The sequence below is a fragment of the Eulemur rufifrons genome, chromosome 15 (assembly GCF_041146395.1).
Source record: "Eulemur rufifrons isolate Redbay chromosome 15, OSU_ERuf_1, whole genome shotgun sequence".
NCBI lineage: Eukaryota > Metazoa > Chordata > Mammalia > Primates > Lemuridae > Eulemur > Eulemur rufifrons.
In genome coordinates, this window is record NC_090997.1 from 101,847,626 (window position 1) to 101,870,680 (window position 23,055).

Below are 23,055 nucleotides of genomic sequence, written 5' to 3' on the forward strand. Positions count from 1 at the left end.
AGTAGAGCCTAGAGTTCGGCATTAGCAATTTTGGATTCAGAGAAGATTATGAGTGCTTCTTGCAGGCGTAACCTTGGGCAAGTCACTCAATCATTATGACTTTATGTCCTTACGTGTAAAATAAGAAGGTCAAATTAGAAAATAACTGAGGTTTACCTGGGTTTCAGACTCTGTGATTCCATAGTGCTCAAGAGTACAAATTTTACTCCATCATTTTGTTTTTTCCCCCCAATACAGTCATCCCTCGGTGTAGGGGGGAGTCCGTGCGAGGACTCCTTCCGTGTACTCAGATGCTTTCATGCTCAAGTCCAGCGGTCGCCCTGCAGAATCCCAGTATATAAAAAGTTGGAACTAACTGAAAGAACCATCCAGAAATAAAGGATACATTTAAACTGTTCCATTTATTCTTAGCAAATCTTCAGAGACTCTGTTCTGAGGATTTTAGTTTCAAAGGGCACAGCATCCCACGAGAAAATAAAGACCTTCTGGGCTATTAACATAGCGCATCTGCTGTTCTTTTCTCCTTTCTTTCTGATGACGGATAAAAACAGAGTAACTCCCTGTTCTCTATTTTATAAATAAAAAGAAATTAGCGCACTCTATGGGGTATGGGCATGCTTGTAGCTCTGGCTTGGGCGATGCAAAGGCATTATATGTAACCAAAATGTTTGTACCCCCATAATATTCTGAAATTTAAAAAAAGGAAATAAATAAATTGTAAAAAATAAATTAGAGGAATTATGTGGGTAAATATGATATTTTATTTTTTAAAGCATTGCTCATCTCTTTTTGATGTTGATAAGAAACTCATTTTTCAGAAATTATAGGTAAAAATCAGTTCCTCATTTTCTAACATAATAGTGTTCTTTCTGAGTTTAGTTCCTATAGTTCTTGGGCTCATCTTTCGTTGCCCTGAAGAAGTGGGAATGCAGAGGGAAGGGGAGGGGGGGATGCAGACCCCCAGGGGATGTGTGTTCCCAAGAGGTCCAAGCCCAGAGTTTCATCCGTCGCTCCCTGGTCCACAGCCTCGGAGTCAGTGTACGTGGTCTCCCTGCAGTCCATGAACTCCCAGGGGCGGAGCCAGCCGGTCTACAGAGCTGCCCTAACCAAACGGAAGATTTCAGGTATGTTTGTAAGGATGCATTTGGTCAAACCGTGGTCTAATATGAATGCCTTGTTGTTTCCAAATGGTGCTGGCTGGCTGATGAATGACATGAATGTTTCTGAGGATAAAAGAAACAACAGGGCAGACTTGGTCATATTTTAGGTGCAAGTGTGCTACTTTTATATGCAGAGCCTGGAGTGTTCTTGTGACAGAATAGATTTCCTTGCATATGTTGAGTGGCTTTGCTGTGCAGTAGATTTGCCATGTTAGGAGTAGCCAAACATTTATCCCATGGAAAGGCATAGTCTGGTCCACCCATAAGCTGCCCTCAGTGAGGCACTGAATGAAGTAAAAGAAAGAAAGGCAGGTGTAGATAGCATGCTAATGTGATTTCAGCTAACATTGCATTCAAATGGCATTGAGAATAGCGAGAAAAAATGTTATAATGGTTTGCTGATAGCCTGATCACTGTCCACATACTAAGGGACACTTTTTCCCATGCTCCTTCACAGATGTTTGTTATATTACTTGTATATTAACAAACTACATATACCTTTTCTGGACCATGTGGCTTAATTTAAAGAGACAATTTACAACTATACAACCTATAATTATTTTCATGAACTCATGACACAAAATGAAATTTATTTTACATTATATAAAGAAGCCCAAATATATGATGTTCCACTATTATTATTTATTAATTTCTGCCAGAGGAAAAGTCCCTTGTCACTTTTCTAACAGGCTAAATATTTCCACCTTCCCCTGTTTCTGCACATCCTTTAGAAACGTGGCCCCTGGAAAGTAAAATGAAACATACGCAAAACCAAACAAATAGCAAAACAAAAAACCCAGAAGACTAAAAGGCAATATTAAAGACATAAGTCTTAATTTGTTAGAGATTGATCTAAGACTAAGCTTCGTGACTATGATATATTCTACTAACAACAAAGCTGAATTTCTGTAAGAAATTGACAGACTGAATTCTATTTTATATCTGAATATAAATTTTAATCTGCCGTGGAATCACCTATTCTAAAATGTGAGGACATTGAGCCCAATATGATTCTTGCAGTTGTTTGAAACCAATTTTCATTTCATGCCATAATCGCCAAGGAAATATGAATTGAGCTTTTCTTCCCCTAAACTTTTGCTTTCTATAAAAAGTTTATTATTTCCCAGAAAGTTACTGTGTGCATTGAAGAAAACACGGAGACCCCTGGACTGTCTTTGGCCAGGGCCAGCACCCGCTTTGTACTGTTCCGTATGTCGACTGGGTTGGGCAGCTTTTAAAGTGAACTGCCCATTTCTCAGGCTGTGGTTAAGAAAAGCAAGAGTGGAAATTTTTGCTTTCCTACACAGACCAATCAAATAATTGCTTAACTTCCCATCTGTTTCATTTTGTCTACATCAAGCATAAGCAATCTAAAAATTATACAGGGCGAATAGTAGACTCAGATCCAGAGGAACTCAGGGCAGAGCCCATTGTTAGAGAAAGCCTTTTCTATGGGTCCTGTTGTCATTTCAGAAGAGGATGAACTGGATGTACCTAAAGACATCACTGTCCGGGTTATGTCATCCCAGTCTGTGCTTGTGGCCTGGGTGGATCCTGTTTTGGAAAAACAGAAGAAAGTTGTTGCATCAAGGTACATTTGCTTATTTCTTTGTCTTTATGTATGAGAGATGTGCAGTTTCTGGCCCTAAAAAGACATGTGTTTAATGATGTTACTTTTGGATTTGTATGGATGCCGGCCCCTTTTGTAGCTCGATGGTGGAAGGTTTTATGGCAACGTAGTCAATCCCGAGTGTGGTCACACATTTCTCACAAATCAAATTCGACCAGGGTCTCGTGTGTAATACACACAGAGGACCTCACATCGCACTGGCTCAGAGTTGGATCTTGTGTCTGGAAATCTCCTAGATTGCATTTCTTTCTTTGCTTCCATCCGTGTTGCCTTGTTTCATTCATGTTCTGTTCATGCACAGGGTCCATCTCGGGGAGAGTCTTACCATTCCTCCCGTTACCCAGGAAGAGTCACAGTAAGGTGGATTTTCTGTAGAGTGGTGGGCATTTGTCTAATGCCTCACACTTAGTGGCTCCTTATTAGACATTTGTCCAACACTGAATTGCTTCATGTCCAGCTTGTTGGTGCATAACAAAATGCACTTTAGTGTCCCTTAGACCATGATGTTGTGCTATTCTGGTTTTTATATTCATTTGCAATAGCAATAGAAGAAAAAACAGTAACAAGGTTAAAATAATTTGTATATTAAAAGACCATTGGGAGCACCATTTCTGGTTAGTGGTAGATTAAATATATCCATCAAAATTTTATGTGTTCAATGACTGCATAGTTTATGTAACCAAGAGCAAGCCCCAAATTTGGTGGCCTACTTATTATGTATTAATTTTGAACCTATCTGCAACCAGAAAAAGGGAATGTACTTTAAAGTGAATGGAACATAATGTTGAGATTATATACATATATAGACTGTTGTTCATTTTAGATAGTTTCCTTCACTGTCTGCAATTGAAAAAGACATCTGCACTTTTTGAAAGACCTCAGAAGATTCATAGCAATTCTCTCCCTAGCGGTACGGCCTTCCTGAGCATTAAGTGTCCCTGATTGCCACTGGGCTTTGATTTCCAACATCTTGCTGGAAATCAGAGAAGGCTTACGTTTTCTTAGCAGAACTGTTGTGTTAATTGGGGTGCTATGTCTTCAGCTGAAGCCTTCTCCTGACCTACTAAATGTGACAAACAGCACATTTTTAATGGATCAAGTGCTTTCTACTGCAGAGAGGCTACAAAGAAAATTTCTTTTAAAAAGAATCCAGTAAACAGTGTTTGCAACTCTCAGAGTGATGCAGGTATCTGGGGTTGTTGGATATTCCATGTTGGGTCACATCGCATTTCTCTCCCTGCTAGTCACACACCGGAGTTCCTTTCCTGAGTTCCCCTGTTCCACTCTATTTGTTACACATTTTTGCTCCTTTTCATGGCAATAAGTCTACTCAAAACCACATGTTCCCTTTCTTCCTGAACCTATAGAAAACATGCCTGATTTGGCATGAAATGAGTTTTTTGTGTTTTTTTTTTGTCTTTTTCTCTGGAGATCCAAGATACCCTGGGTTCCTCCTGGTCCTTAATATTGCCCCTTTCCCACCAACACAGACACCAACGCACACATACCCCTGACAAGGTGGCGGCCTCATAAAATCTGTCTCCTGTCCATCCCTTCCCTTTGTAATCTCTGCTTGGTCTCTTGAGCCGTTAAGACTTTGGTCTTGAAAAGACACCAAGCTCCATCTTTCCTGGCCTGTGTTACAGACACCTTTGCCTGGAACTTAAGCAAATTCTTTGAGCCAGTAACACAGTGAGAAGTTTAGATTTTTCTCCTGTTTGATTTCCCTACTTATCTCCAGAATTCATCACTTACGGGGAAGGAAAAACAGCAGGAACCTAGTCTCCTGTTCAGTTGCAGAGAATTTGGATACATTGTTGTGTTGCATTTTCTTATAGACAGTACACCGTGCGCTATCGAGAAAAGGGAGAATCCGCCAGGTGGGATTACAAGCAAATCACTAATAGGCGTGTGTTGATCGAGAACCTGATTCCAGATACCGTGTACGAATTTGCAGTCCGGATTTCACAGGGTGAAAGAGATGGCAAATGGAGTATATCAGTCTTCCAAAGAACACCAGAATCTGGTCTGTATTTGAAATGGCCTTTGGATTTTCAATTTGGGAATTATTCCTAAAATAAGATTTAAAGTAAACAGTTTAAGAAGCCAATAGTGACAAAGGCTAGCACAGGCATTTTTGAAAGACACATGAACCCTAAATTTTGGTCGTGTTTCTGTGTACAAATGCGGAGAAGTTAGGGAGCTGTTTCCTTGGGTCCATGTCGTACCCTTCGCTGGCCTTTTCCACTAGCAGGTTGTTCATGCTGTTCCTACATGCGCAGCACATTACATCTCAGCATGTAGCACACATAAGTCATCGCTGTATGCATGAATGCCCCTGGGAAATGCATGGCTCTTGAATGTAGGAGAGACTTTTCTTTCCTGAGGCTGAGGTTGTGTTTGATTCTGGGGGAGAATTTTGTTTTGTATCCAAGGCTACAATTCTTTTCTTTCAAACCATATCTTTAAAAGTTTTATTAAGAAAAATTTGGAGCTGGATTTTAATCTTCTTTGTATATTTCAATATTTAGCAATGAGAGAAATTCTGAATTCCTAAGAGCATTTCCCTAGATATGTCTAAACTCACTATATGAGTTGGTTGAAGTGACATAAATCACTGTATTACACAAAAAGCAAGTATAGAATTTTCTCTCATGTGTAATAAAAATTAACACAGTAGCTCTTCAATAAGACATGTGTACATAGAGACTTCATGCCATTTACTTTTAGGATATCCCCTAGGGCAGCAGTCCCCAACCTTTCTGGTATCAGGGACCAGTTTCGTGGAAGACAATTTTTCCACGAATGGGGGTTGTGGGGGGTGTGGAGCTCAGGTGGTGACTCAAGGGCATTTTAAAATGTTTGATTCCTGCTCGTTTGTAGCTCCTACCACAGCTCCTGAAAACTTGAATGTCTGGCCAGTCAACGGCAAACCCACAGTTGTCACTGTGTCTTGGGATGCGCTACCGGAGACTGAGGGGAAGGTGAAAGGTAGGAATCTCATTCCGTAAACTGTCAGATACATGGATTTTGATAAACACTGCCTCTACCCACAACTTTGGTGCCTGAAAAAGAAATAGGAAAACAGCATATGGGTGAGAGGTGCTAACCCTAGGGACAAGGATATTTCATGCAAGATTTTAACTAAGGGTGAGGTAGTTGTGAAGGTGATTCTTCTTTCCATCTTCCTATGAAGGGTTTTTGGTGTTGCTATTAGGAGGGATGTTTTTAATGGCATGGGTGTGACATCGGATAACCTTTACCCATCCAAACAACACCCTGGTTTTTCCGCCATGGGTCTTTTCATTATGCTAGGAAGATCACGAAAGTAAGAGTTACAGAAATCCTATAGGACCATAAATATCTTTAATGAGACCATAAATATATTAAGTGGGTTTGAAAAACTCAAGTAATAAATGCTGGAAAATGGATCTATTTCCTATTTGTCACTATCTATCTATCTATTTATTTATTTATGTATGTCATGGAAAGTATAACATTAAAGTAGAAAAAATACTGAAGATTTAAAAGAATAAAAATAAACTATTCAGAACTAGTTAAATTTTAAAATTGTTGAAAATACTAAAGTGTCCAAATCTTTTCTTTTTAATGTCAAAGCATTCAAGAACCTTTCATAATTCTGTTTGGAGACATTTTAAAAAGTCATATTGAGGTTTTTTCCTAGCATTGCCTATACAAATGTACCCTAAGGGTAGAAAAGAATGAAGCTTGTATTTAAGAAAGGAATATTATTTATTGTCATTAGACTTTTGGAGACCTCTTTAAGACTAATATGTCCAGAAACTATAAAAGTTTGTGTAAACTTTAAGAAATTCAATAAATTACCACTAATCTCCTTTGAGAATTTCTTAACGGAAAAAAATTAAAATTTTTTGTATTCAACTATAAGTTATCTTCGAGGATGTGTTTTCATGGAACAAACAGAAGGTAAGGAAGGTAGATGTGGAATGGTACTTTCTATACTTAATGCTTTTTCACTTTCCAGTTTGTTAGGAATAAATTGTACTATTCTTCTTGCTCATATGTTTCCCACTGGAATAAATCAAAACCAAATGAAGAGAATACCTATTTCGTTGGCCCCTTTAGATCATTCTTTTTATGACAATTTGGACATTGACTCCCTCTGTATCAGTTATTGTTGTTATGCTGAAAAAGTCTCTGAAAATTGAATTAAGACATTTTTTTGGCTGAACAACTTTTTTTTAGTTTTAAAAAGTCAGTTATTGCACCTCTAGTGACTTTATTACCATGTTACTTATTTGTTCTTCCCTTCTCCCACATCTTAGTTTATCGCTCTTTGGTGAAAGAAGCTCCTTGGTAGTCAATTAAATATTGCCCAGAAATAATAATAGCTACTGAGTTTTTATGTCCAAAAGAATTCATGTGTTTTACCTGCTTAGACAGTTTTCATAAGGGTGTAGTGGTGGGATTGAAATTCGTAATTACATTGGGGCATTTTTCTGTGTATAAGAAATGTAAAATATAATAGAAGAATATACTTTGACATGGTTAAATTTTTTCCAGATGAATTGAGTCCATATAAAATCTGAATTATAAAATTTTATAGACAATGGGTTCTCTTAATTCTTATTTTTGACCACCACAAATGATGTTTGTTCATTTTAAATAAGACAAGAATGCTGTGGATTTTTTTTTTTTTTCAGACAAATGCAGCAAAAGCATTTTTGGTTGAAAGTTTTTTTTAATTAATGTACTTTTTAAAGATTAGAGCTTAGGGAAAAGAAAAGATCTCCCATGCTCCTGATAATTGCTTGATTTTTGTGTAATTTAGATTATTTTTCTTAGCTCCCACTCATATTAATTTGATAAGTTTTATAAATCTTGAGTCCTTTGGGGGAAAATAGGCATGACAGTTTTTAGCTGAAGGTGAAAATTGTTTTAAAATATGACTTCCTTATGTTACAATATTTCCATGTGAGCATAGAGATATTTTACTTCCTTGGACTGAACTTGCTGTGGTTTTCAAATTTCAAGAGTATTACATACTTACAGATATAGTCAATTAAAGAAGAATACATTAGATATCTTGTAAGTCTGTTATTTACTATAACATCTTTTTGTCATAGTTTTAAATACTGTGAAATATTCTTATTGGCATATATTTAATAAAAACTTATATCAGTACTACAAAATGAAATGGTATTTCAAATATGGAATTTTTCTGATTTAATATGCTAACAAAAATAACTCAGCTTAATAAACTGAAACTCTTGAAGATGTCAGCAGCTATTCAGAATCAATTTCTAGCAGTTGGTCACTTCTTTTTCCTTAGTTTCTTCTATTTGGGATATATTCCATCATAGCAAATTAGTAAATAAATACAATTTTAAAAAACCACACCCACAGTGTAAGTATTTTAGGGAATTGTATGAAGACTGGCCTCCTGGGTTTATGTTTAATTTGCTTAAGATCACAAAGTGCCCACTAATTAAACGCATAGCCCTGTCTGGTCGCCCAGATGAATGTGCAATTGCCTTCTGCTGCGTCTTCATGCTCCAGCTGGGGACTTGGCGTGCATTGCTAGCGTATTGATTTTAGTAACGCACGTTCTAGTTCATCCTGCCCAGGCAGTCTGTCTGCTGGACACAGGACTGTTTTCAGTTTCCTCCTTCCAACTGTCTGCCAAATCATTTCAGAATACATTCTTTCCTACGCCCCGGCTCTCAAACCATTTGGAGCAAAGTCCCTCACCTATCCTGGAGACACCACTTCTGCCCTGGTGGATGGTCTGCAGCCCGGGGAACGCTATCTTTTCAAAATCCGGGCGGCAAACAGGAGGGGCCTGGGACCTCACTCCAAAGCCTTCGTTGTCGCTATGCCAACAAGTAAGCATTGTGTTTGTGGCTCTCTTTTCTCTCTGTCTTCATTCCTGCTATTTGTTTTGTGTTCCTTTGAATCATGCTCTTGGGTTTAGAACTGTTCAATTGATGATTTGGGGGGGCTAAGTTGCATATTGATTTCTAAAATATTTTTCTAGTCCCTTTAGAAATTAGTCTCCTCAAAGACTAAAATGTTATTGATTGTTTGATAACATTAATTGTTATTATAATATTGATGTATAAGTTATATGATTAATCTTATATCACTGTTTAATTTGGGGCTTATTGTGACAGGGAAAGAACACTTTTACAAGTGTAATGTGACAATTTTCATTGTTAGCTCACTTTAATTTCTACAGAGCATTTAAAATTTTTAGTTTGTATTCCATTATTTAGGAATGAAGCTTCACTCAGAAGGATTTCAATTGTCTAGTTTATCTGATCAGTATCAAAACCAGACAAGTTAAAGATCCAAAATTGGAGAGGAATGGTTTGAAGTTTCTTTTCTACTTCCCCACATTTACGCCAGAAGTTGGCAGCGCTGTCCTCGGTTCTGTGCTGTGAGGACGCGTGGTAGACTGCAACATGAAACAATTTTGTTCTGGGAAAAACTGTGAAATGGATGAAGTTTGCTCCCTGCGGATCCCTCACTGCTGTGTAGATTCCCCTCGCCTTGTAGGAGCTCTTCCCTCAGCCAATCCTGCTCTCGACAGGGCAATGTAGGGTACATTTAATATAATGCCTGCTTATCCAAGGAGCCTTTTTATTTTAAGCCTCATTTTAGAATTGTAAATGTATTTATTATGAAAGGAATTTTAAGGAAGAAGGAAGGAAGGACATGTTGGGGGAATAGCGAACCCCTTGGAATGCCTCAAAAATTACAAATAGGTTGCTTGTCACACACGACACATTCCCATGTGGTTTTGAAGTTAGATCATCATTGAGTATTTTGCACAAAGTTTATATGTATTTCATGCCTATTAAGAACAGGTATAATGCATATGTAATGTCCTGACAGTTAGTTATAATAAGAAAATCCTACATACGATTTTGCATTTACAAAATCAATGAATTAATTCAAGGTACTATTTAAGAATTCCTTCAGATAAGCTGTGATATAATCCGATTCAATTTCTAGAGATTCAATTCACATATATCTTCTGGGACTATATCTGTTACTTAAAGCAAGATAGAGCTTTAGAAAAGAACACTATCATTGGGAAAATAAGTTTTCAGTGTTCTAAGGAATTAGAAGTTATCAATTGTGATTACTGATTTGCAATGCCCCCACATTGCCATCTTAAATACTCACTTTTTGTCACACAGCTTTTGAATTTCTTCTTTGACAGTCAATTCTTTAAATCTGTTGTAGCCAGGAGCAGTGACGCTCAGCAGAACACGGAGGGTAATTGGAAACCTCAAAAACCCGATCCTCCCTCATCTTCTCCCAAAGCTGCAGCTTCCTCAAAACACACTCATTTGCCTGTTTCTCCCCAAGATAGAAATGTCAAGGACCCTCTTCTTGACTTGAAGAACAAGATATTGGCTAACGGTGGGTTGCCCAGAAAACTCCCGCTTCGCCCTAAGAAGACTGAAGAGTTGGATCTTCAGTCCACAGAAGTCACTGAGGAGGAGGAGCTAGATTCCCTGGAGGACCCTCCAGCCTCGCCCTCAGAGACCCAAGACCAGAAACGAACTCTGAGGCCACCAAGCAGGCATGGGCACTCGGTGGTTGCTTCTGGCAGGACTCCCGTGCTGCCACAAAAGGAAGGTGCAGATAAGCGTGGCTCCTCGCTGACCGCCCACCCCCGCTCCTCGGTGGCGGCCTCTTCCGTCCACCACACAGCTACCCAGGGCACCTCTCACCGTCCTTCTGGGGGCTCCTCTGCCAACCCGCCTGCCAGCTCTGCTGACAACGACTTGGTGGACCCAGACGAGGACGAGCGAGCTGCAGGCTCCCTCCACCCCAAGGACACGTCCGCCCAGCAGCCACCTTCCAAGATCCCAGTCCAGCCTCGGCCAGCCCTGTCGCCCAGCCGCCAGTCTGCCTCCAGCGTCCTGCGGGACAGAAGTGCCATGCACCATGGCACCAAACCAGCCTCACCGGCATGGAGGGCACCCCATTTTGGGGCCATGGAAGAAGATTTCAGCGCCTCAGCCCCACCATCGAGACTTTCTCCTTCCCATCGGGGGTCATCTCGGTTGCCGCCCACTCAACCACACCTGAGTCCTCCACCCTCCAGGGCCTGGAGGGATGGTCATGAAGCCCCAGCTGCCAACTCTAACGCGCCATCACGGTCTACCATGTCTTCCTCCAGGACACAGGTCTCCGAGGGAGCAGACGCTTCTGATGGCCAGGGCGACAGTGACGGTGATGCAGAAGACAGTGGGAGGCCGGCGGAGGCCACGGCCCAGACGCTGCGGGCCCGGCCTGCCTCTGGACATTTGAGTTTGCTCAGACACAGGCCCTTTGCTGCCAACGGCAGGTTTGCAAACAGGTTTGGCAGCGGCCGGGGACTCCGGCTGCAGCCCTCCAGCTCCCCACAGTCCACGGTGCCCTCCCGAGCCCACTCTAGGGCTCACTCTCATCCAGCTTCCGTCCCCAGGCTTGGCTCAGGTATCCATGGAGACGGGGAGGATGAGAAGCCACTTTCTGCCACTGTGGTAAATGACCACGTGCCTTCCTCCTCCAGGCAGCCCACCTCTCGAGGATGGGACCCCCTACGAAGAAGCCCCCAGAGAGGGGCCAGCCTACATCGGAAGGAGCCCATCCCAGAGAACTCCAAATCCACGGGGACAGATGCACATTCTCAGGGCAAATCCTCCTCTCTGTCCTCTAAGGCGCAGGACGTTCAACAGAGCACAGAAGTGGACATGGAGGGTCATTCTCCCAAAACGCAGCCAGTGTCCCTGGGCCGCCAGCCGTCCTCTGCTCGTCCTCCTGTAGCACGGTCACAGCACCACCCTGCGCTCAGTTTTTCCCGAAGGATGACACCAGGCCGGGCTTCAGAAAGGCAGCCCCCTTCACCCGTCTCCACGTCCCAGCACCAGCCCTCAGCCCCCCAGAGCAAGGATGCCGGGCGGTCACTTACCCAGCCCAAGCTCGCGCCGGCTCCGGCGGGGCGTCCCCGCCCCACGTCGCAGGGCAGCGCCCACTCCCTCTCGGACCCGTACACCGCAAGCTCCCGAGGGGTGCTGCACACTGGGCGCCGGAGCCAGGATGAGGATTCCCAGAGCAGCGACAAGGGCGACAGCACGGAAGTCGGGGCCCCCGCCCGCGCCAAGGACGCCGCCCCGCCCCTGCCCAAGCACCATCAGGTGGAGTCGCCGGCGGGGAGTGCGAACGACAGACTCCGGAGCGGACACGCAGGCTCCTGGTCGAGGCCCGGCGGGCCCCAGACCCGCGCCCGCGTCCCTGGCAGGGCAGGGTCCCCAGCGGGGCAGAAGGAGAGGGGCGCGGACCAGGCCACACCTGGGGAGACCCAGCCTCCTTCTAGGCGGCCCCTGCCATCCAAATCCCAGCAGTCAGTCTCCGCGGAGGACGAGGAGGAGGACGCGGGATTTCTAAAAGGAGGAAAGGAAGACCCTCTGTCTTCCCCTGTGTCCAAGTGGCCGCCTTCCTCCACCCCCAAGGGCAGCAAGTATGCTGATGGCAGCCTCGCCAAGGACCAGCGGGAGCCTTCCCTTGTGCTGCCTCCTCGCAAAGGGAGCCCAGCGCAGGAAGAGAGCGCTGCTCCCGGGAAGGGACCTCTGCCACCACCTCCAGGCAGCCCCCCGAGGGCCTCCCACCTACCTCCCCGACTGCCACCTCGCAGCCCTGCCACCCAGAGTCCCGTCACGGGGACCCCCTCCTGGCCGCGGTCCGCCACCCGCGCCCCTCCCAGCTACTCCACCACCCCGATGCTCTCCTTGCGCCAGCGGATGATGCATTCGAGATTCCGGAACCCTCTCTCCCGCCAGACTGGGAGACCCCCTTACAGACAAGGTAATTTGTTTGTAAAAACAGTCGCTTGATCTGTTTTTAAAAGGCACTCAGTAGTGTTCATGGCAATTCTTGAGGCAATGAATAATATAAGCAAGTCCTGTTTATTTTATTTAGCATCTGCTATGTCTAAGCACTGTGTTAAGAGCTTTGCATGAGTAATATTATTTCATCCTGTTAACTGTCTCTAGGGTTTGCATCACAACCTCTGTTTTTCAGATGAGGAAGCTGGGGCTCAGGGACACGAGTGGCTTGCCCAAAGTCAGACAGCTGTGGAGTGACTGTAATTCCAACCCCAAACGGTCTAATTGCACAGCCGTCTGTCATTCACTCTCCCATACTGCCTCTTGGAATTTCTTAACTTACACTATTAATCTGTGAAAATGTGTTGCAGCCATGACACCAGACTCAGGTTCCTGTATGTTAGATTCTTCTTAGTTCACGTGCTAGCATGTATGGAAGGAATCCACAGTAAGGAATTAGATATGCAGTGGGCTTATCTTGTTCTTGTTCTCGTCTCCTTCATACAAAACTCTCAATCGAACAAACCCTGGGACAAACTCAAATGTCTTGGATATGAATTGCTCAGACATTGCAATCAGTGAATGTTGTCTGAAACCTCCAGAAAATGCTTGGTAAAGATGGTTGTCACACAGAAAGGTCACAGGCAAATGCATGCCTTGTATTTCCAGAACAGAGGATGGAGCATAGACAGCTATGAACTGCAGTCTATGTAGACTCCAGGGAAGGGTCTAAGGTATTTACCATAAATTTGCATTCAGTTAAGTGGTGCCTTGAACTATCCTTGCATGGAATTGGGGCTACATAGAACATTCCTGAGTGAATGTATTATTTGTTAATCTGTACAATACATTGTTATTTTAGTCCAATGTAAACACTTAGAACAATGCCCCCATCAAAGTCAGGTTTCCACTGAGATTGATTATTTTAAGCAAACCTAATACCCCAGTAATAGATGTAGAACTCAACATTCCCGTGAACATAGCAGGAAGTCAATGAATATTTAATGAATGAATGAAGGAGTGAGAGAAATGTGTCCGACCTACACATAGCTGTCAGGAAGCCCAAGCACTTGACGCGCAGTGAGGCCGGACCAGGGCAGACCGCAGCTGATGAGAAAGAGCTCCACATGAGGTGGAGAGGGACCAGACAACGGCAGGGGCACTGCTGCACCCTCTCCCTACTCTCTGGGCAAACATTAATACTTCCCAGGCAGCCCCAGGGTTCAGCAGGCTGTGAGCTGGCCCTGTGCACTCGTACTTGGCAACTGATGACTGGGACCTGAGTCAGCTGGAAATAGTTGTCATGTTTAGTATGACATGCCGAGAAAAGCAGGACAGCTTCTAGTTCATTTTAGAGATAATTTTCTCTGCCCTTCCAAATCTTCCTCCCTCCAGCTTCCAAATGGCTAAAATAAAGCTATAGCTACTAAGGGCTTAAGCTTTATGTGCTAATTTTACTTAAGCCGCACATGCTGATGCCCCCAGTATTGTCAGAGAACTGTAACTTCACTGTACTCTCAGTAGACATTCATATTTGTCATGGAGAAGTCACAATTTAAGACTATCATTATCTAAGGTATTTGAACTATTGGTTTAACATTCTGTTTAGTGTTTCTGTTAGAAATGATGTGTTACTACTTACAGTTTGATATGAAGCCAACTTTCCAGGAATGTTGAACGTTGAACTTACCAGGCTCTGTTATTGGTTTTTTTGTACCATGTAGGTTACAATGGCCGACCAAATGTAGAAGGGAAAGCTCTTCCTGGTAGTAACGGAAAACCGAATGGACAAAGAATTATCAATGGCCCTCAAGGAACAAAGTGGGTAGGGTACATTTCCTTACACATACAAGTTGTTTTCATGCTGTTGAGAAAAGAAATATGGTGAACATTTCTACTCATATGTGAAGATACTTGGATATGGTTTCTTTCAATGCTCAGAAAGATCTTTTGTTCTCCCAAGTAACTAGTTTGTTTTCTTCTTATAGCTAGGGAGATGAGGCATGGGCCTTTGTTTGTCATTTGCCTTGGCTTGTGGGGAAGGTCAAACAACCGTATGGCCCAACCACAGCCATTACGGAGCTAACGAAGAACTTATCTCAATGAACTTATCTTTTCCCTGTCCCTATAGTCGCATTTTATTTTTATTTTTTGTTTGTAGTCAAATATTATACATATTTTCTGTAAGTTGCCTCAAATCTTTTCTAAAAGGAAGCAGAGTAAAAACAAGCAAACAAAAAAAAAAACCCCTCTGAATTATATAGGCAATTTTATTAGGTCATCTCTTGAAGCTTCCAACATTTGTTGTTTGACTAAAATCATGCATTAGTACTTTATGTATGTCTAAATTAACTTTTACTGCTCAGGGTTACAATAAATGTTTAGGGGTTTTTGGTGGGTTGCGGTTAATGGAAAGAATGCTTTACAATATTCAGGGATTTAAAAATATATATTTCAAAGAACAAAAATAATGATCTATGCTGGAATTCCCAGTCAAAACTTCCCCCTTAAAACAATACGATTTAAGAAAACATTAAAGGACTTTATGAAATTTTCAGTCATAGGTGATCTAAAGATGCATTTTGCTATTTCTCAAAGGAAAAGAAATTTATAATAGGAAGAAAGCATACTAGAGCAAAATGTCATTCCAAACAATTTTGAATTGAAACCGAATGGGGTGGATTTCAAAAGTAGGGTTTATATAAACTTTGTTTTAATTACTGAAACAGCACCCAACAGCATGGCCTGCTCACTGGGCTTCCTCCAGTAGCCTGACTGTGCAGAGCAGTGGTTCTCAGTTGTCAGCCAGCTTAGGAACCCTGGAGGGCTTGTCAAATTCAGGTCTGGGTGGGGCTGGATGACTGGAGTTTATGACAAGTTCCTATGTAATGCTGAGGCTTTGGGTCTAGGGCCATGCTTTGAGAACTACCAGCAAAAAGCATGAACTTGTTCCTTAATAAAGACAATAATTGCCTTTTTCAAGTTTTATAGTTTCTTGGAATATGAAATTTTTGTACACATAGTATATTAGCCAATATTAATTACAAATTATATTGTTTTTGCTACAGCAGCATTAACTTTTAATATTAACAACAAATGGAAACATGTTTTTAATATACTAAAAATCTATGTTCATTGCAAGAATTTAAAACAATTCTGAAATGTATGAAAAAGAAAATAAGCATCCTCAACCCTAAACTACTTCTCGGTGATGATCACGGTTAACAGTTGGGGGTATATCCTTCCAGAATTTTTTTCTCTGCAGTCTTAAGCTTATGTACACACAAATGAATGTATTTTTATCTTTGCAAAATAATCAGCCCTGTAATCTGCATTCAGCATAGGTCAATATATGTAGAATTCCCACATCCTTTTTATTGGCTGCATAGTATTCCACCACATGGATGAGCCATAATTTATTTAGTCTCTTCCTTCAATTGATAGACACTTGTGTTGTTGTCTCTTTCCCAGCATTAGACATAGTGTACTTAATGGTAAAGATATTTTGAACATCTTTTGTGTATTTGAGAAACTTAAAACAATTTACAAATTATATGGGTAAGCAATTATAATAGGAAATATAACTGGTTTGCACTTAATTTTTTTAAACCTTATAATGGTACTGACAAAAGTAATGTCTCCTACTCACATTATGGTTTCCTTCTGTGAGAGTGTTACACATACGTACATGTAGTTGGACTAATGTGACTGTTTCGGAATGTCCAATATATTCTTTAATCTATGTCATGGATTTAGGTTGTGGACCTTGATCGTGGGTTAGTACTGAATGCAGAAGGAAGGTACCTCCAGGATTCACATGGAAATGCTCTTCGGGTTAAACTGGGAGGGGATGGCCGGACCATCGTGGGTAAGTGAGAATGGTTTTTAAGGAACAAAAGTCTCCTAAGAGGTGTAGAGTAACCACTTCTCCGCCCCTTCCTTTTTCATGGCTGTCCTTGGTCCAGTTACTTTAGTTACGTGGGAAGAAGAGCCTCAAAAGAGGCAGAACTCAGTGCTTCCGTCATACAGCTTTACTTCCACTTTTCCTGCAGGCTCCGCCCTCTAGAAAATGTGTCTTTCTACTTTGTTCTTGAAACTGGGCAGTTCAGCGGAGGGGTCTGCAAACTGCGGCCTGCAGGCCAAACCTTGTCTGCTGCGTGTCTTTGTAAGGCCTATGAGCTCAGCATAGTTTTTACATTTTTAAATGATGGCTAAAAAAATAAGAAAATTTTGTGATATGTGATAATTAAAATTCACGTTTCGGTGTCCATACACAAAGTTTTATTGGAACACAGAAACATTTATTTATGCATTATCTAATTCATTTGTTATGTGTTATTTCCGCATTGCCTATTGACTTTTTTGCACCGCAAGGGCTGAGTTGAGTATTTACAACAGAGACCATCTGGCCCATAAAGTTTAAAATTTTTACTCCCTGCTCTTAACAGTAACAGTTTGCCACTCCTGGTCAGAAGTAGCACTTTCCTCCTTAGGAATAGGAGAGAGGAGGTGGCAAGTGTTACTTCCTTTGCTAGACTCTGAGAGTTACCTCAGGATAATGGGCATACCCATGAAATATTGCATATTTATGCGCGGTAAGGCAGGGCAATGGACGCTGGAATAAGCCCAGGAATTTCCGGGTAGCAGTAGATACTGCCACCTCAGCTATTGTCCTTTTATCATTAATAATAATTATCTCTTTGCCCTTCACTGCCTGAAACACGACAATACATGAGCTCTGGGAGGTGCTTATCACCTGTTCTTATTTTCTGTGGATTGTTTCACCTTCTTGCCTGGCTCTCGGCTGATTTTGTTTCAGATCTGGAAGGGACCCCCGTGGTGAGTCCAGATGGCCTCCCGCTCTTTGGGCAGGGGCGACACGGCACACCCCTGGCCAGTGCCCAGGATAAGCCAATTTTGAGTCTCGGTGGGAAACCCCTGGTGGGCTTGGAGGTCATCAAAACAACCACGCACCCCCCCACCACAACCACACGGCCTACCACGACTACAACACCCCTGCCTACCACTACGACCCCTCGGCCCACGACCACCACCACTCCGCGGCCCACGACCGCCACCACCCGCCGCACGACCACCACCCGCCGCACGACCACTATGCGCCCAACGACCACAATCCGAACCACTACGCGGACAACCACCACCACCACCACCACCCCTGAACCCACCACCGCCGTCCCCACCTGTCCCCCTGGAACCCTGCAGCAGCGTGACGATGGAGGCAACCTGATAATGGGCTCGAATGGCATCCCGGAGTGCTACCCTGAGGAAGGTAACCTGCCTGGTTCTGTTGGGGCCCCTTTACCCGGTGCACGAGTGTGCGGCATTTCAGAGTAGCGTGGCGAACCAAACCTGCAGCGGAGGGTAAGTGCTGTGCACAGTGGGACAGCAAGGAGAGGCGTTTGACAGTACTGTGTCACAGCTAAGGTTGTCAGATTTAGCAAATAAAAATATTGCATGGGACATATTGATATGGAAAAGTTATTTGCTGTATATTTAAAATCAGCTAACTGGGCATCTTGTGTTTAATCTGGCAACCCTTATCACGACCCATGTCAAAAATTTAGCTGAAACTTGTGACATTATTAGTTTGGACTAGCATTTCCCAAAGTGTGTTCCAATGGATATTAGAAGATTAGTAGTTGTTTATTTTCTTTAAAAAAAAAAAAAGGTTCTGTGATTAACTACGTGATTTATACAGGTTGGATGAATTTCTTAGTGTTGGAACATTTAAATCATTGAATAGTCTTGTTGTGAATCTCCAAGAAAAGTAGTATTTCTCAAGCACATTTGGCAGCTGAATGTTTTTTTGAGCAGCCCTCCCGTTGGAAAATGCTAACCCTCACATGGCCGGCCTTCCTGTGGGAGCCTGGGCTGTCAGCTGGTAGGGACATGCCTTTCCCTGCTTTGCCATCCTGGTCTGGGCTGTCCTGCTGCCCTGATGTGAGTCTGTCTTCCTTCTGAGAACGGCTCCTTCTCCCTAAAGAGTGGGAGCCAGAACACCTTCGTCCATCCTTCCACTCAGTTCCTTGTTCAAGCTGTTTTGGGACAAGTCATCGTAGATTTGCACCAGGCATGGAGGAGATAAATTCATCTTCTTTTCCTCGGTTTGAAATGAATTGCAATGTTGGCTAGAAAGCTGATGTCTTTTTAAACTAAGGCAGAGTGAAGATCCTTCATTTCAGGAATCATTTGCACGCCTCTAATTCTTAACCAGCAAATTATTGACCATGATAAGTACAATCAGTTTGAACATGAATGCTGTATCCAACATGAGAATTCTGTCTGAAGTTAGTCTTCCCATGGAAAAGGTCCAAATAAACAGGAAAACTTGACATGTCTAAAAAAATTCACACCGAAGAACAAGGAAACATGAAGGAAGAAGACCATTGGGATGAAAATTCTCGCTGTTCATTTAGCCTGTGAGTATAAATTTGAATTTACTCTTGAGTTTCTTCTATTAAAACACTATGTCATTTTCCTTGACTTCTTCTGCATACATTAATGTGTTTAATTTTAAAGATTGAGGTATAATTAAAGCAGACAATTGCTTAATAATTGATTGGAAACAAAAGAGTGACAATTTTGGATTAGGTTTTAGTTTCTATTGCTATTATTTTGCACTTTATTTTGTGTGCTTTTATTTAGGCCTTATAAGTGTGTTCTTTTTATTTACTTTGTACTTTTGGACACTTATTTGGCATGAAAGTCAATATTTTTTCTTGGCATTTTTGTTTCTTCTTTTCTTTGCAAATCATAATATACACATTCACTCCTATCTGGTCTCCTGGTTCCCTAGTCCAAGCCAAAGGACACTAGGCGGCATTTTGAAAATAAGTACAAATCAGTGCAAAGTCTTGGGAAAAAATTAAATTTGGGGACAGCAACATACCATCCTCATATGATATTTTAATGTAGTATAATTTATTATTTTAAAAATACTTCTGTGTGGCCTCTCTTCCTTTTTTATTTCTGTTGCCACTAGCAGCTTTAACATTTTCTTTCTTGTATTAATTCTAATCATAGTTAATTTGATCTTTCAATCTTTTTAAACCAGTTTACTGAGGTCTGACTGGCATAGAACAAGCTGTACATATTTAATCCACACCCCGATGAGTCTGGTGTAAGAATACACCTGGGAAACCACCACCCTCACCCAGGCTGAGGACGTATCTGTCACCTCCCGAAGTTTCCTTCCCCCATATTGTTAGTATTATTTTTTTCTCTTAAAAGTGATTATTTTTTTTTTTGTGGTAAGAAGTTAAATTTTTAAAAAATGTTTATAGCTCTATTGAGATATAATTCACATACCATAAAGGTCATCCTTTTTAAGTTAGTGGTTTTTAGTATATTCAGAATTGTGCAACTACCACCGCTGTCAAATTCCAGAACATTCTCATCACCCACAGAAGAACTTTGTCCCCATTAGCAGTCACTCCCACCTCTCCGTCCTCCCAGCCCCTAGAAACTCCTAATCTACTTTCTCCCTCTGTGGATTTACCTATTCGAGACATTTCATATAAATGGAATCACATAATATGTGGCTTTTTGTGTCTGGTTTCTTTCACTTAGCAGAATTATTTTTAACATTCATCCACACTGTAGAATGTATCAGTACTTCATTCTTTCTAGTCCATCGTATGGCTACAGCAACTTTTATCCATTCATCAGTCAATGATCATTTGGGTTATTTCCACCTTTTGGTTATTATTAATAACGCTGCTATGAACATTTGTGTACAAGGTTTTTTTCTAAATACCTGTTTTTAGTTCCCTTGGGTATATACCTAGGAGTGTAATTGCTATGTCAAATGGCAACTGTTTAACCCTTTAAAGAACTGCCAGACTATTTTCCCACAGCAGCTGCACCATTTTACGTGCCCACGGGTAATGTCTGAGGGTCCTGCCTTCTCTACATCTTCACCAACACTTACATGTATGTGCACGTCCTCATGCGTTATGGTGTCGTCCTGTGTGCAGATCCCTACAGGCAGAGACGCATGTTATGGCTTGTTCTGGTGCATTGTTGTTACATATATTTCTCTCTCTCTACACATACTTGTGGTTTTTGGGGTGTTTTTGCTTTTTTTTTTTTTTTGCTCAGTCTGACTTCTCCATTAGGTAATAAGCTCCTTGCAGTTGAGACAATGTCTTCTGCTTCATCCCTGATTCCTTGTGTTGCCTAATTATGCATCTTTGGGTATCTAAACAACACCTTAAGAGACAGGCATGCTCCATTTTCTAACTGAGAAGTAAAAGTCAGTGCTGTTTGTCTTTCAGGTTCTGTTCCTACAGATCTGATGATATCGTGTGCATTTGGAAATGGGACCAGCCAGCTGAACATCTTCAAGAATTTGTAGCGTGACTTCGTTGCATGTTGCAGAAAAACATGGGTCATTACGGAAAATGGCTCTGCCCCACCACAGCCTGCTCTCCAGACCAAGTACAGAGGGAGGAACTGACAGTTTATTTGAGCTGGACCAACCGTACAATGTGCAAACGTACTTGAGTGTCAAGTGGCTGTGATTTAAATGCTTCTTTCTCTAAACTTCTACTGAGAATAATTTTTTTCATATATTTTGATTATCTCTGGAGCTAAGGCCTTAATTCATTGGTGACATTTTTCACTCATTTTTTCCATAACTATTCAGATAAACTACTGAAGAGAATAAACTACACTACCATGGTTGATGGCTGGCAGCTACTTTTATGTGAAGAGGTTGAGGCTTTTACCATTGATGCCAGGTTGACTTGTTAATATAAAACATCCAGTTATACATAGTTTCAAATGGCTCAAAATGGCACCCTGGTGGGGTAAATGCAGGTGGTCAGCTTTTAAAAAAAAAATTGTAAATATACTTCATTACATCTGGAATTTACTTTCACTTGGAGTCAGGATGGTGCTATTTTTGAAAAATTATGCCTGCATTTATTTGGCCTTAAAAAAAAGAGCGCTGAGTCACTCCGTGAGATGTTTCCTTATGCCGGAGGATTGACTGTCACTCGTCTCAGGAGGTGATCTCAGTTTGCATTTCTGAGGCCTGCTGCGTGGGCCCGAGTGTTTCAGCACCTCAAGGAATTACCATTAACACCAGAATCCATGAAGGAAATGATATACTTTCCCCTTTCCTTGTCTACCCTGGGATGCAGACGCTGAACAGTGTATTCGTTTTTGACCTGGCTAAAAGTAATAATGAGAAGAAATGAAACTGAACCGATAATGAGGCAAAGCAAGACTATGTTTCTAAAAACTAAATTGACAAGGGGAAGAACACGGTAGGCCAGGAAACCATGGCAAGATAATCCCAAATTTGGGGGGATGTGGACCTGAAAATGATCCAATTTGAACAGGCCCAGAAGTAATTTGTCTTGGATCCAGGCGTACTGACATTGGAACGACCTAAGGAAAAACCATGTTGAATAGTGTTGCATGAAGTGGCCATCCTGCCCCTAACGGGTGGCTAATTCGCACCTTCTCTGTTGTTGACATTCGTTGGTTCATCAGAACATGCCTGAGTCACCACAACAAGGAGCATCTCTTGGGCCTCTGAATGGGGGCTGGGGGCTTCTTACAGTGGCCCATAGGAGGATGGGACAGACAACACGAGGCTGTCACTGTCCTCTCCCAGTGGAGTTTATTTTGGCAGCATCACATTCATGATGTTATTCAAAGTGGGCTCAAAACAAACAAACAAACAAACAAAAAAACACCAAAAAAAAGGCTGGTAGAATAATTACCTTGGAGTTTATATACTTTCTACCTCACTTTCCCCTTCATTGTACCTCAGAATGATGATTCTAATAGAGCACCTTAAGCCTCAGAAAGAATTTGATTGATTAGTTCAACTTTTTAGAAGTGGAGGCAGTTTTATGAGGTATAAACTACATAGTCTTTGGAGCCAGAGGGCTTGAAGTTCAAGTTCTGTTTTTGCTGTCATTCACCATCTGTGTGTCTCCAGGCACGTTGTAAATCCTCTCAGAGCCTTGCTGTCCCTGCCTGAGAAGTGTGGGTATTATAAGCCTGACGAACCTCGAGGGTTTGTTGTGAGGATTAACTTGAACAATATACACATAAAAGTGGCTGCTGCACACAAGGCGTCCAATAAACCGAGGTTATTTCTTCCTGTCTCCCACCTCACCCCCTTTGAAGAGTGCAGTGAGCTTAGCGAGTTCTATGTAATTGATGTGGGCTTTAGGTCAAAAAAAGGGAAGGAATTCCTTTGAATTTTTTGAGTTATAAAATTTTTTGCCTCCAGATTTTATCAGCCACAGTGAGATGTTCTCCTTTTTATAGCTGCATCTGTATCCTCCAAGCAGAGGAATAATGTAATTGATACCATGACACCTTCTCAAAAAGACCTCTGCTTAAACTACCCAGATAA

General features: G+C 41.9%; 1 protein-coding gene across 1 annotated transcript in view; it reads left to right on the forward strand.

Moving 5' to 3' along the window:
• The window catches only part of FNDC1 (fibronectin type III domain containing 1), an 88,416-nt gene that overhangs the window by 42,595 nt on the left and 22,766 nt on the right, over positions 1 to 23,055 (forward strand). The window contains exons 6-15 of the mRNA XM_069487852.1: positions 1,026 to 1,124; positions 2,634 to 2,751; positions 4,629 to 4,816; positions 5,674 to 5,781; positions 8,469 to 8,657; positions 10,024 to 12,074; positions 12,117 to 12,636; positions 14,381 to 14,481; positions 16,413 to 16,524; positions 17,476 to 17,946. Coding sequence (XP_069343953.1) covers positions 1,026 to 1,124; positions 2,634 to 2,751; positions 4,629 to 4,816; positions 5,674 to 5,781; positions 8,469 to 8,657; positions 10,024 to 12,074; positions 12,117 to 12,636; positions 14,381 to 14,481; positions 16,413 to 16,524; positions 17,476 to 17,946 — 3,957 coding nt within the window. The remainder of the gene's footprint in view (positions 1 to 1,025; positions 1,125 to 2,633; positions 2,752 to 4,628; positions 4,817 to 5,673; positions 5,782 to 8,468; positions 8,658 to 10,023; positions 12,075 to 12,116; positions 12,637 to 14,380; positions 14,482 to 16,412; positions 16,525 to 17,475; positions 17,947 to 23,055) is intronic.